Source organism: Cervus canadensis, chromosome 33 (assembly GCF_019320065.1).
Source record: "Cervus canadensis isolate Bull #8, Minnesota chromosome 33, ASM1932006v1, whole genome shotgun sequence".
Lineage (NCBI taxonomy): Eukaryota > Metazoa > Chordata > Mammalia > Artiodactyla > Cervidae > Cervus > Cervus canadensis.
Window position 1 is genome coordinate 24,539,448 of NC_057418.1, and position 14,431 is coordinate 24,553,878.

Consider the following 14,431-nt stretch of genomic DNA (forward strand, 5'->3'; position numbering starts at 1 on the left):
GAAATTTTTGGAAAACACATCTTTAAACTGGTATCTTTGGGGGACAGCATGACACTGTACAATAGCCTTTGAATTTTGCTTAAAATTTAGAAATTCGCCACGACAGATACATTTTAAAATGTGAAAGAACACGTTTCTTTAGTTCTTTTTTTAAAATTTATTTTTAATTGGAGGATAACTGCTTTACAATATTGTGCTGGCTTCTGCCATCCATTAACATGAATCAGCCATAAGTTTACACATGCCCCCTCCCTCTTAAACCTCCCCCTACCCCCTACCCCATTCCATCCTTCTAGGTTGTCACAGAGCACCAAGTTGAGTTCCCTGTGCTATACGGCAACTTCCCATTATACACAATACTGTATATGTATATGTAATGTAATGTATATGTATATGGTAACGTATATGCTTCAGTGCTATTCTCTCAGTTCTTCCCATCCTCTCCTTCCCCCGCTGTGTCCAAAGTCTGTTCTCTGCCTCTGTGTCTCTATTCCCACCCTGCCAATAGGTTCATCAATACAGTTTTTCTAGCTTCCATATACACGCGTTAATATACAATATCTGTTTTTCTTTTTCTGACTTACTTCACTCTGTATAGCACATTTTAGCTGTCAGTTTAAAAAATGTTTTTCATAAATTCGTCTGCTCAGAAAGGTAGACTATTGTGTTAGATCTAAAAAACCTGCATGCCGTCTTCAGCTGGGAATCCCCTCAAATTCCAGTCCACCCCACTCTGTGTTCCTCTCTCCCCCATCTCAGACTTGGGCACATCCACACCCTCCTTCCCATTACCACTCTGGCCTCAGAGATGGCGACTTTGGTGGAAGTATTCTTCATCTCTGTGGAAATATCCACCCTCTATCTGTGCTCTGGATTTTCTCCCCACTTTGCCTCCTCAGGAGACTTGTGTCTTAAAATAATCTTGTCTTCTTTCTTTATCAGCCTATCCCTCTCTACCAGTTCTTGAGCTTTCCCTTCCATAAATACACACTTAGGACCACTCTTTATTGAAACAGCTCTTACCAGATCCTATGTTCTACTTTAGCTAATACTCCTGAACATGTAATACACACTCAAATCCTAGCATCTTTCCCTCTCATTTACTCATCAAATTGCTAGAGTTGGGTTTCTGCCATGACTTGGTCACTCCCAGTGATGGCTAATGACTTCCGAATTGCCATTTCAAATGGGTCCATCTCTACCAAGTTAATTTCTCCATCTGTAGTTGAACCCATTGGCTTTCCCCCAAAGTCTCTTATATTCTCTGTCTTTGTGAATGATCCTAATCATTTGTTCAAGACAGAAATTTAGAAGTCATTCTTGACTCCTTCTCCCCCAGTCTTCCCAGGAATGACTCAGTTATATCAAATCTGCCCTTTGATAAAATTTTTCAATCTATCCACTTTTCTCCATTCTCCCAGCACTATTTCAGGTCAGAGCATCCTCACCTCTCATCTGACTTACTGCAAGTTCATTCCAACTCCACTTTCAGCTGTTCCTGCTCTTAATTTATGTGAGAGGGTGTGGGGAAATGAGAGAGGGGGCGGGATAGAGAGATGAGAGGGAGAAGAAAGGACGGAGGGAAGGAGAAAGAGAGAAGGAGATTGAGAGAGGGGTTTAGCCCAGAGTGACCATTTCTTTTCCCTAAGATTCTTTAATGTGTTCCAGTGACCATAACACGACATCTGAACCTGTTTAACGGCTGACCTTCAACTGAGTCTCAGTTCTCTCTGTCGCCATCCCATTTCTGGAACCTGTATTTTCAGGTATTCTGAGCTTCCTCCATTTCCTTTGCTGTACCAAGCTCTTTCTTACCCTTCAACTTTTGAAAACATTAGCTCCTTTACCTAGCCAATATCGAGACATTTCTCAGGTTCCAGATGTTTCTTCCTCTGAAAACCTAAGGCCCTCCATCGGGTTACTTGAGTGGTTGATGCAATTGCCCTGTGCTCCCTAACACCCTCTACTTCTCCACTCGCGGAATCTGACACACACACACACGTCTGTAATTGCTATCTCTTCTGCTACACTGTCCGTTCCATGATAGCATGGACTAAGCTGTTTTTGTTCACCATAGTACCCACAATCCCTAGCACATAAGAGGTGCTTGAAAAGTATTTGCTGCATGAATAGTTCATCAAATGAAGCATGGGCATAAACACAGTGGTTAGTGCCCAAACTTTGTAGTCCTGGGACTGAAATCTAGTTTTCCACCTACTTGTTATATGACCTTGAGCTTCTTAATTAACTCTAAGTTTCGGGTTCACAATCTATAACATGGTGAAAATAATACTTATATTTGATTGTTGTTGTGAGATTTAAATAAAAGATAAAGTAGCTAAGGCACAGTAATTGGCACGTGGATAAGAGTTCAATGAACAGCGGCCCTGGAATTTAGAAAGATATTTAGCAATGAGTGGTGATAGCTAGCACTGAATCAGGATCTAACTTTGAAAAACTATCACATGGATTGATATTGGGCTAATTAAAAAACAAATACCCTACCTTCTTTCACTGACAGAGAAGACAGAACAGAAAGAGTCAGGTTTCTTCTTAAAAAAAGAAAGAAAATTATAGGGTCCACATTTAAATATGAAACTCCCTTCCTGGAAAGGAACTACCAGGCATATGAAATAAACAGAATTCACTAACATTTGCTAATGTTATATCACACTGTATCGACAATTTGTGATTTGCAATGTTTAGCATAATTACAGAAGCATAGAGTGTTCAATTCGAAAACAGCGAATATTTTAAAAAAAACTGATATAGTATCCACAAGTTTGAACAATCTACAGAAAATTCTCAGGTTTTTTTCCTACTTTTAATAAAACTTGTTTTGAGAAAAGCATGTTTTTTGAAAACAGACTGCTCTCTCATTTTCACCCTATCACTTCATACTCTTGTCAAAATATTTATAAAGAATTGTTACACTTGAATAAAATGTCATGCATGAAAGAGTTTATTCTTTTATTTAATTAGCAGTAATTACTTTACTTATTTGCAACTGAGAAAAGCAGCCTAGAACAAAACTGAAATAAAAAGCCTCCCCAAATTCATGTCCGTGAAGCATCTTTTAAACATCTCTCAGTACAGCCAAGACTAAATGACCATAGGACAGAAGAGGAAATTTTCCTGCTTCTCAATTCAACATTGCAGCTCTTAAACCCATCACCATCTGTTTTTGGAAAAGGTCAATTTCCAAAAAAGCTTTTGAGAAAACAGATACAATCGTTTTCTTCCAATTTATTGAAATATAATTGATATACAAAGCTTTCTTTCTAAATAAGAAGTCTTGTAAATTGTTCTTTAAAATAGAAGCTGTATTTATTTTTGTTTAGTTTGCTTAAACAAACTATAAAACTTTGCCTTTTAAAGAAGGTACTATAGTGGTTTTTGCCATACATTGACATGAATCAGCCATGAATTTAACCACTACAATATTGTAAAGTAATTAGCCTCCAACTAACAAAAATAATTGGGAAAAAAATATTGAAAAAGAATAAAAAATAAAATTCATTTTAAAGTAAAAATAAATAAATAAATAAATAAGGCAGTATAGTAGTAAGACATTATCACAGAATTTAGGGTGAGAGGTTTATCATCCTAGTTTAAATCCATAAAAATCCTCATGACTTATATAAAATCTCTCAGGCAATAGAGATCCTGCAAAATAAAACTTCTCTTTTTCCTGCCAATTTAGTACCTTTCTCCTTTCTCATTTTTAGAGAACTGGGAACTGAATCAGTCGACACACTGATCTTGAACTTCCCAGTCTCCAGAATTTCAAGAAATAAATTTGCCTGGTTTAAGCCACATAGTCTATGGCCACAGCTGACTAATACCCGGTCTAAGCTGGATGCATATTTACTGGACAAAGTAAATGAACACAAACAGTACACCAAACCGGACTCAATCTGACCCAACAAATCACAAAACACCAGGTCGTTTCAAGGTTGACAGCAATGAGGGCTCCATCCTTGGAGCAGGACAAACCACTGGCCTTTGGTATTTCATAAGCAAGAAGGAAGAAGAAAAGTTGGCTCCTGAATCTCTAGAGGTTAAGACCCTGAGGCAGATCAAATTGCCTCTCTGTGGTTCCTTCTCTAACGAGAAACATTTTTATTTTAAGTATGGTTTGGGGCCTGCTCTATGACTGAAAACCAGAGGCTAGGGAAGATATCTGTGTGTCATTAAAAGGTAGCTATGGGAAACTGCCGTATAGCAAAGGGAGATCGGTTCAGTGCTCTGTGACCCAGATGGATGGGGTGTGAGGAATGGAGGAGGAGATCCAAAGGGAGGAGGGTCTATGTAAACGTATGGTTGATTCACTTCGTTGTATAGCAGAAATTAGCACAACACTGTAAAGCAATTATACCCCAATTTTAAAAGATAAAATAAGGCCCGAGGCGGGGGGTCGGGAAGGTAAGTAGGAGCTGAGGACCAAAAATTTAAGAAATTGCTTTCACAAGAGACTTATCTAGGCATGATACACGCTTCTGCGGAACCCAGGTAACTAAAATGTGTGTGTGTCTGTGTGTCTGTACAGGTGCATGTTGTCCACACCTGGAGTGACGGACACACTCTGGCTCTGGGAGCAAGCCTTCTCACAGACAGCAGGAAAGGTGACACAATGTCCAGAAAGCGAAAGTGCAAGCCGCTCAGTCGTGTCCAACTCTTTGGGACCCCATGGACTGTATAGTCCGAGTTCTCCAGGCCAGAATAGTGGAGTTGGTAGCCTTTCCCTTCTCCAGGGGATCTTCCCAACCCAGGGATCGAACCCAGGTCTCCCGCATTGCAGGCGGATTCTTTACCGGCTGAGCTACCAGGGAAGCCCTACAATGTCCAGAGGCCAGACCAAAGATATGAACCTGATCCTGCTTCTGTTGCAAGAAAGGCATTAGTCTCAGAAGCAAGTGAGCGCATTGCATTGGGGAGGGAAGTGTGTGCTTCCATTTAAATTTGGGTGGATACGTAAATGTGATTTCAGCCATGCTGTGAAGCCTAGGATGTACAGGTTGCATGTGGTTTTTGTTTTGTTTTGTTTTGTTTTTAACAGAGAAGGGATACAGAGAGAAATAGAGATAGAAATAGGGATGAAGCAGGGACAGGGGATTGAGATACAGATGGAAGGGAGTTGGGTGGAGGTGCGATGGAAGGTGAGATAGGGTGGGAGAGAAGGCGGTGACACAGGAGTGGAAGCAGGGTGGGAGGGAGAATGAGCCAGAAACAAGGCTGGAATAGGAAACTCAGATGGGAGGAAACTCAGATAGGAATAAAGGTGAGCAGAGGGTGGGGACGAGAGAGAGGGGTGAACAAGGAATCATGGGATCAGCTCTCAAGACAGTCACAGACCCAAACATCCACTCTGTAGCTCTCCTAAAACTCTCAAGTGTCAAAGCAGGGTCATGGGGTCAGATCTGATTTTCAAAATGTTTTCCAACTATGAGTGAATCAGAAAAAGGAAAATATTTTCCAAAGAAGTTGTGGTTTTGGCAAGATACCATGATGTCAGTATAGATAAGTTCTGGATAACAAGTATCGGCATCACTGTTTCAGTTGTCAAGAGACAGGAAAACAAAAAATAACAAGTACAGAGGAGAAAACAACAACAACAAAATCTCTATGGCAGTGAGGTTCTAATGGAGCAGCTGTGGACGTAGTAATTGTTCTGGGTCTTTCAAAATGATACCATCAACATAAAACGGTGTAAGGTAGGGAAACCAAGTGGACTTCAGGCTTACACCTGCATTAAAACCCCAGCAGCACCAGCGACCAGGTTTATGATGAAGTTCGCTACAAAATAACCTGGGTTAAGCACCTAGCATGGTGCCAGAAATTAATCATGGTGCCAGTGATTAATTAATCACATGATTAATCCCTCATGTGATTGATGTCTTTACTAGTCTCATAAAGTAAGGAAACATGAAGACTCTTTGCTGCGGCCGTTTTATTAAGCAAATGATGCTTGGTATTGTGCTCAGAGCTATTACGGTTTCTTTCTTTAATGTGAGTAAGTTGCTTTACAATGTTGTGTTAGCTTGGGCTGTACAACAGTGTACCAGCTACATGGATACATATATCGCCTTCTTCTTAAACCTCCCTCCCACCTCACCCTCACGCCATCCGTCTAGGTCACCACGGAGCACCGAGTTGAGCTCCCAGTGCTATATAGCAGCTTCCCACAGCTATTTATTTACATGTGACAGTGTATATAGGTCAATCCCAACCTCCCACTTCCCCCCACACCCTCCCCCGTCCCTGTGTCCACACGTCTGTTTTCTATGTCCGCATGTCTATTCCTGCCCTGCAAATGGGCTCATCTGTACCATTTTTCTAGATTCCACATACATGTATTAACATATATTTGTTTTTCTCTTTCTGACTTACTCTGTATGACCTGCATACTCTAGGCCCATCCACCCCTCTACCAATGACCTAAGTGTGCTTCTTTTTATGGCTAAGTAATATTCCACTGTGAATTCCAATAATTAGCATAATTAGATTTCACAGCGTTGTTGGGAAGGTGAGATATGAAATAGTATGAAATCACTTAAGACGCGCTGAGCTTCTTCACCTGCTGCAGGCTCTGGAGGAATGCTGAGATTTCAGAGTCTACCAAACCAGAGGCAGGAATAGCAGAGAAGACACGGGGATGGCGCTGGGGGGTGGTTGCCAGGGAAACTACTTATATTCTGGAGCGTTTGCTGGGGCCTGACTCACTGTTTCACATGTGGTCAGAAATGACTTCATGAATGAGACAGGTTTGCACTAAACAGTAAAGGTAGGACTTAGACATTTAGACAGGAAATAGCAGGAGCGAGGTCTCCTAGCAGGACTAAGAAAAAGAACAGAAAAGGATACATACCAGTATTCCGATACCCATTTAGCACAAAAATATGCAAAGCAATTTGAAACAATGAAAAAATGATGATAAAAGTAAAGTAGAAAATGAGCTCCTGGCCTACAATCTCTCCACAAAGGCCCTTTGTATCCTGTGTGCCATGGCACACATTCTGATTCTAACTTCTTTTTAAGAATTCGGTATGTAAACAAGTGTATCCCAGGAATTCTGCTGTAAAATCTCCCACAAAGATATTCAACTCCATTAAAAAAAAATAAAAATAATTATAAACTTTTTCACCACTCAGATTTAAAAATACTGCTAATCTTAAAGATTATTAATAGTGTGAGGATGTTCTCATAAGTTCTTGGTTACTTATTAAAATTATAAATGTGCATGAGCTGTGCTGTACTCAGTCATGTCAGATTCTTTGCAACACCATGGACTGTGGCCCTCCAGGCTCCTCTGTCCATGGAGATTCTCCAGGTAAGAAGAATATTGGAGTGGGTTGCCATGCCCTCCTCCAGAGGATCTTCCCAACTCAGGTATAGAATCCAGTTCTGCCACATTACAGGCAGATTATTTATCATATGAGCCACGAAGGATGCCCATGAATACTGGAGTGGATAGCCCATCCCTTCTCCAGAGGATCTTCCCAACCCAGGAATCGAACCAGGGTCTCCTGTATGGCAGGCAGATTCTTCACCAGCTGAGCTACCGGGGAAGCCCGCAAATGTGTATGCTTGTGGACTATCCACCTACTTCTAGAAATTTATTCTAAGAAGAAAAAAATCACACAAGTGTACAGATATATATATGACCAAGGAATTTCACTGTGGTATTTTATATAACATTAACCAATTGGAAACAACCTAAGTGATCATTAATAGGCAACTATTATAGTAATTTGTAATTATAAATAATTTTATTATATTTATAATAAAAATATTGGATTAAATTAAGTAAATATTAATATTTATATTAAAATAAATATTATTAATTTTTATTAAGTTAATAAAACAAAATTAAATATTAATTTTATTAAATTAATAATAAAACAAAATTAAATATTATTAATTTTATAATAAAATAAATATTAATTAAATTAATATTTTAATTAAATATTTAATTAAACATTAAAATGTTTCTGACTTTGTATCTATTGACATGGGAGGATGTGCTGAGTGAAGTCAGACATACAGAACAGTATCCTCTAGAAGTATTTACATGGAATTGTGCATGTGCATGTGAAGGGAAACAGTGATCAATACTTCAGCAATGGTTGCATCAGGATTGTGGGATTTAAGGTGATTTTTACTTTCACTGGGTTTCCCTGGTTGCTCAGATGGTAAAGAGTTCATCGGCAGTGCCAGAGACTCAGGTTCGATCCCTGGGTTTGGAAGATCCCCTGGAGAAGGGAACAGCTACCCATTCCAGTATCCTTGCCTGGAGAATTCCATGGATAGAAGAGCCTGACAGGCTACAGTCCATGGGGTCACAAAGAGTCAGACATGACTGAACGACTAACATTTTCACTTACTTTCATTACATTTTTCTAAGAGGATGTACGTGCTAGTACACGTAACCACTTCACAATATGAAGAAACAATAACTCTATTTTTATTTTGGAAAAGCAAGAATTTCGCGGAAGATGACCAGTCTCTAGTGTAAGTAGTGGCCATGGAGAGATGGCACCCTCCTAAGCCTGAGAAAATGGGCCCCAAAGTCCTTCAGTGCCTTGTCAGAGAGAGGTTCTGGGTGCAGCCACTGGGCCAGAGAATTCCCATCTTACCAAGAGGTTTCTGGAGAGAGATCCCAGAAAAGATCCTATTGAATCCTGTATCTAGACATGCTATGCTAGGCTCCAGTTTTTGCTGGACTGTGAGCTTCCCAAGGCCTGGGAAAGTGTCTTACTATCTCCCTTCCTGTCTCCAAAGTCTAGCATGAACACACAGTAAGCAGTAAATGCGTACCATACCAGTGAAATTGGTTGTTGTGCTTTGTTTGCTTCTGAACGATGAAAGAAGCTTTGGGGGAAGTCCCCAGTCAAAAATTGCTCATATTAATAGGATTATACCTTGAACACTACAGGCAGCACTTCAGCAAAGATCCTCTAACTGAATATAGAAAATCATTGTATCATCGACATTGTTTTTACAAATGCAATGTTTTTTGGTTTACACATTTGTTCATCAGCATTATGAGATTAATTTTATTGCAATGTATCTACCTGGAAATTTGTTTTACATTAATATTTATGTTCAAAATAATTACAATGAATGAATACATAGTCACCTGACACCACCCAGCATCAGTATGCATAATCTCAGAATGATTAGTCTTTGTAGTGTCCTGACCCCATAGTTACTTTTCTATAAAAGCACTTGAGAGGGGAGTCTAGACACCATCACAATCTCTTCAGATAAAATTCTTTGCTCAGGGTAGACCATTCATTGTTTCTTTCTGTTCCAAATAGAAACAAATACAAACAAAAATCTAACATGAATTCTCCTTCTGGTATGGCACACAGGTTAATACAGAAGAAAGAAGTGGGTGAAATATTCCATCAGGATTCATGGAATTGACATGAAGTAACCACTCTTTACTCTGGTTATATGTTGATTATCTAAAGGCAAGGTTAGCAAATGCCACACTTAGGTGACAATTAAATTCACAGGACTGCCAACACTGACTAGTTATAGTGACAATGACCGTGGTAGTGTTATTTTATACTGTGAATTTAATGATTTATTGGCTCAAACTAAATAAACATAGAACTCTGGGAAGTTTTCTTTACCTTGGCCAGATGTGAGTTGATCCATTTTGTGAAAGTACGTTTTTGTACTATCTCTTGCTCATCTAGAAGAAAAAGAATTATCTGGTTAGATAACAAGTCAGGAAGTTGTATCATGAAAAAATTCATAGTCACACAATTCTAGAAATGATTATTATATATAATATATATGCTATATATAAGGCAGATTCTTTACCAGCTGAACTACCAGGGAAGCCCTAATTATCTATAATAATATATATATATATAGATTATTTTATCTTGTAAGTCATCTTGTCAATTATTATCTTGAAGGAAAAATCAATAAAGCTCCAAATATATTAAGCAACTTGACTATTTTTTTAAAAAATCATCAGCAAATGCTTCAAAATTTGCAATATTTTGGCCATATGTTTATTTTCATTCACTTACTGAAAACTCATTGAATAATTAAACTCAATAAGCTGTTTTTTTTTTTTTTTAAAGTTCACAGAGACCAACTAATTTCTATGGGATGCAGACAGATAAACAGGGCATGGTCTCTACCACAATGACTCGAAAGGTAAATACCCAGAAGACAACATAGGCAGTATGCTCTTTGGCACTGGTCTTAGTAACAAATTTTTAATATTCATCCTCAGGCAAGGGAAACAAAAGCAAAAGCAAACAAATGGGACTGTATCAAACTGAAGAGTTTTTGCACAGTGAAGGAAACTATCAACAAAACAAAAAGGCTGCCTACAGAATGGGAGAAGATATTTGCAAATGATGTATCTCATAAGATGTTAATATCCAAAATATACAAAGAACTCATATCACGCAACATCAAAAAAAAAAAAAAAATCCAGCTGAAAAGTGGGCAGAGGATCTGAATAGATATTTTTCCAAAGAAGACATACGCATGGCCAACAGGTATGTGACAAGATGCTCAACATCACTAATTATCAGGGAAATGCAAATCAAACCACAACGAGATATTATCTCACACCTATTATTACAAAAAAGCAAGAAATAACAAGTGTTGGAGAAAATAACAAGGATGAAGAGAAAACAAAACCCTATTCACTATTGGAAGGAATATAAATTAGTGCAGCCACTATGGAAAACAGTATAGAGATTCCTCAAAGAATTTAAAAACAGAACTACCAAACAATCTGGCAATTCTGCTCCTGGATATTTAGAAAATGAAAACACTATTTAGAAAATATATATATGCACCCCTATATTTACTGTGGCATCATTTACAATACCCAAGATATGGAAACAAGCTAAGTGCCCATCAACAGACAAATGGATAAAAAACAAAGAACATGATGTGGTGTAAATCCATATTTATAAAGTGGAATATTAGCCAGTCATTAAAAAGAATGAAATCTTGCCATTTGCAACAACATGGATGGATCTAGAGGGTATTATGCTAAATGAAATAAGTGAGAAAGAAAAAGATAAATACTGTATCATTTATTTATATGTGAAATCTAAAAATAAAAAAAATCATAGATACAGAGAACAAACAGGTGGTTGCTTAGAGGCACTGAGGGGAGGAAAGAAATAGGAGAGTGAGATTAAGAGGTACAAACTTTCAGTTGCAAAATAAATGAGTCACAGGCATGAAATGTACAGGGTGAGGAATACAGTTAATTACTATGTAATATCTTTGTATGGTGACAGTTGGTAACTAGACTTATCATGGTGATCACTTTGAAACGTATGGAAATAGTGAATCACTGTGTTGTGTAACAGAAACTAGCATAGTATTTATACATTTCAATTATAGCTTCAAAAACAAACAAAGTCATAGAAAAACAAATCAGATTTGTGGTTAGCAGAAATGGGGGGAGGGGAATTGGATGAAGGTGGTCAAAAGGTGCGACTTCCAATTAAAAGATAAATTAAGTACTTTATTGTTGCTGCAATGCAAAGAACAATGCACTACAGTAATATACAACATGATCAATACAATTAACACTGCTAGATGTTATATTTGAACGTGGTTTAAAGACCACAAATCCTAAGAGTTCTCATTGCAAGGAAAACCTTTTTTTTCCCTATTTCTTTAACTTTGTATCTATATGACATGAGGGATATTCACTAAACTTACTGTATAATCATTTCATGGTGTATGTAAGTCAACTCATTATGCTCTACATCTTAAACTCGTATGGCGCTTCATGTCAATTATATCTCCATAAAACTGGAAGAAAAAGGTAGGCAAGTCAAAATAGAAAAAAAAAATTATAATAAAGGTGAATATTTAGAGATGGAGAGAAATAAGAAAGGGGAAGTATGTAGTGGAGGGTACAGTAATGCAACAAGATAGAAGCATTACGGGGACTTCATCCCCCTGGGGAGTGTGGTGAACATACTATAGGGTAACCTCCAAAACCTTCCACGTCCAAGAGTCCACAACCTTTGTGTGGACAGCTGCAGCCAGAACCTGTGAATTGCTTCTACTCAACAGAAGACAGCAAAGGCGATGACATGCCACACCCATGAACGTGTTACTTCATGTAAGACTCCTTCTGAGGGGACTGGAGTGAGAGATTCTCCTTTTGGCTTAAACAGCCAAATAGCCAAGATGTGACCAATCTCTGGAGAGGGTCCTGGAGCAGAGGACTGCAGGCTGCGTCAGGAAGTAGTGGGTAAGGGGGCAGCCTCCAGCCAAGAGCCTGGAAGAAGCTCCATCACACACAAGGAAATGAATTCTGGATGAGTTTGAAAGTGGATTCTTCCTCATTCAGGCTCCAGAAGAGAGTGCAGCCCAGCTAGCACCCTGACTGTGGACTCATGAGACCATGAGCAGAGGGCACGGCTCTCTGCATGGACTCCTGACCCACAAGAATCTGGAGACAATAAATGAACATTGTTTTAAACTGCTACCAGGCTCCTCCATCCATGGGATTCTCCAGGTAAGAATACTGGAGTGGGTTGCCATTTCCTTCTCGAGGGGATCTTCCTGACCAAGGATCAAACCCGCAAATCCCACACTGCAGGCAGATGCTTTACCCTCTGAGCCACCAGGGAAGCCCAATATACAAAGAAAAACAGGTCTACTTCAAGAAGGCTTTATTTAAGAGATATAAAGAGATGAAGGCCAGGGGACTGCCCTGGTGGAAGTCTGCCTGGTTCCCACTGGTTGGGAATCTGCCTTGCAATATAGGGGGCATGGGTTCATTTCCTGCTTGGGGAACTAGGATCTCCCGTTGCCAGTGGCAACTGAACCCACGCACCTCAATCACAGAGTCCACATGCTCGGGAGGCCTTGGGCTGCAATGAAGGATGCTGCAGCTAAGACCTGACGCAGCGCAAAATGCTAAATAAAATAGATAAAGTAGTTTTTAAATGATTGAAATGGCATAACCACTTTCAAGAAAAAGGTGAATTCTACTCTCTACACCAACATCTATTGAGTGTCAGCTGTTTGCTATATAAACTGATCATTATAAGGATCACAGACGAAAAAGATATCACTTCAATTCCTCACCTTTGAAAGGTGATGCTCAAAGAAATGTAATTTCAACTTTCTAAACTAAAAAACAAACAAACAAAACAACCTTCTGGCTGAAGTCTAAATACAAGCTCTAGAGAGGTAGATTTCATCTCTGGAGCTAACCTCTCCTGGGCTTCAGGTCAGAATCCTAGACTGCCTGGTAGAATATAAACGCCTGAGGACAGTAACTTTGTTCCCAGTGCCCACAAATGTGACATATAAATCCTACTGAATGCATGAAGAAAAGACATAGCAAAGTCTTTAAATTGAGAGAAAATCTGGATATATTCATAAAATTTAAAGAAACCACTATTTGTAATCACATTAAACATGCACTTTTAACTTTTAAGCACCTACCAGAAACAAACCCAAATAATAATAATGGTCAAGTCTCCTTATGTATCAGGCAATTGTTTCCCTATCTATTTATAGATCACATTACATTTAAATTGATTAATTATTATGTCTTGTGTAATAAATATTTATTAACTCATTGAATTCTTATAACAAATTTACAAGCAGGAACTACTTTAAGTCCATTTTACAAATAAGAAAACTGGGGGAATTCCCTGGTGGTCCAGTGGTTAAAAATCCACACTTCCACGACAGGGAGCAGAGGTCTGCAAGCCGCTGGCATGACCAAAAACCAAAAGAGAAAGGAAACCAAAGTTCACAGAGGTTAAGCATTTTCACCAAGGTCACTCAGTGGCAGTGCCAAGTTTCAGATGCCACAAGTTTCTGAAATAAGGAGAAAAAAGAAGGGAGGGAGGGAAGGGAGGAAGGAGGGAAGAAAAAAGTAGCAGGTTTGAGAGGGAAGATGATGAGAATTCATGCCCACTGCAAATGCATCCTGAAATATCTGGATGGAATAGCAGCATCAGCACAGAGGAGAGACGAGACGAGAAGCCAGATTAGGAGGTGGGTGCCCCCCGACAGGAACATGCAACGGGCTCTGATTCAAGACCAAGTTTTGATCCAGGTGAGTGTTACTGGGCAGATGCAGCTCAAAATCCCCTCTCCTAGAGCTTGAACTTGATTCCTTTCTAAAGGCCACACTGTGAGAATAAAAAAAAAAAAAACACAAACCTACTTATGAAAATTTTCTAGGTCCTTCAACCCTGCAGCTTCCATCATTGCCTCTGTTTCGGTAAGAATTGGTCCTACAGACCTCAGGAGTTAGATGTCTACCTAGGAAAGCTGCTGGCTGCACACAGCCCTGGGTAATGTTGTCATGTGTGATAATCCTCAAATCCCACGGCAATATCCCTCTCTAAAAAATGAGGGAAAAATAAAGAGAGCTAGCTCTAATATTCAATTTCTGTAT

The 14,431-nt window shown here is 39.0% G+C and overlaps 1 protein-coding gene across 3 annotated transcripts in view; it reads right to left on the reverse strand.

Moving 5' to 3' along the window:
- Window positions 1-14,431, reverse strand: part of SYNE1 (spectrin repeat containing nuclear envelope protein 1) — a 474,926-nt gene that overhangs the window by 378,298 nt on the left and 82,197 nt on the right. For all 3 annotated transcript variants that reach the window (XM_043457157.1, XM_043457156.1, XM_043457158.1), the window contains exon 3: window positions 9,642-9,703. In XM_043457157.1, coding sequence (XP_043313092.1) covers window positions 9,642-9,703 — 62 coding nt within the window. The remainder of the gene's footprint in view (window positions 1-9,641; window positions 9,704-14,431) is intronic.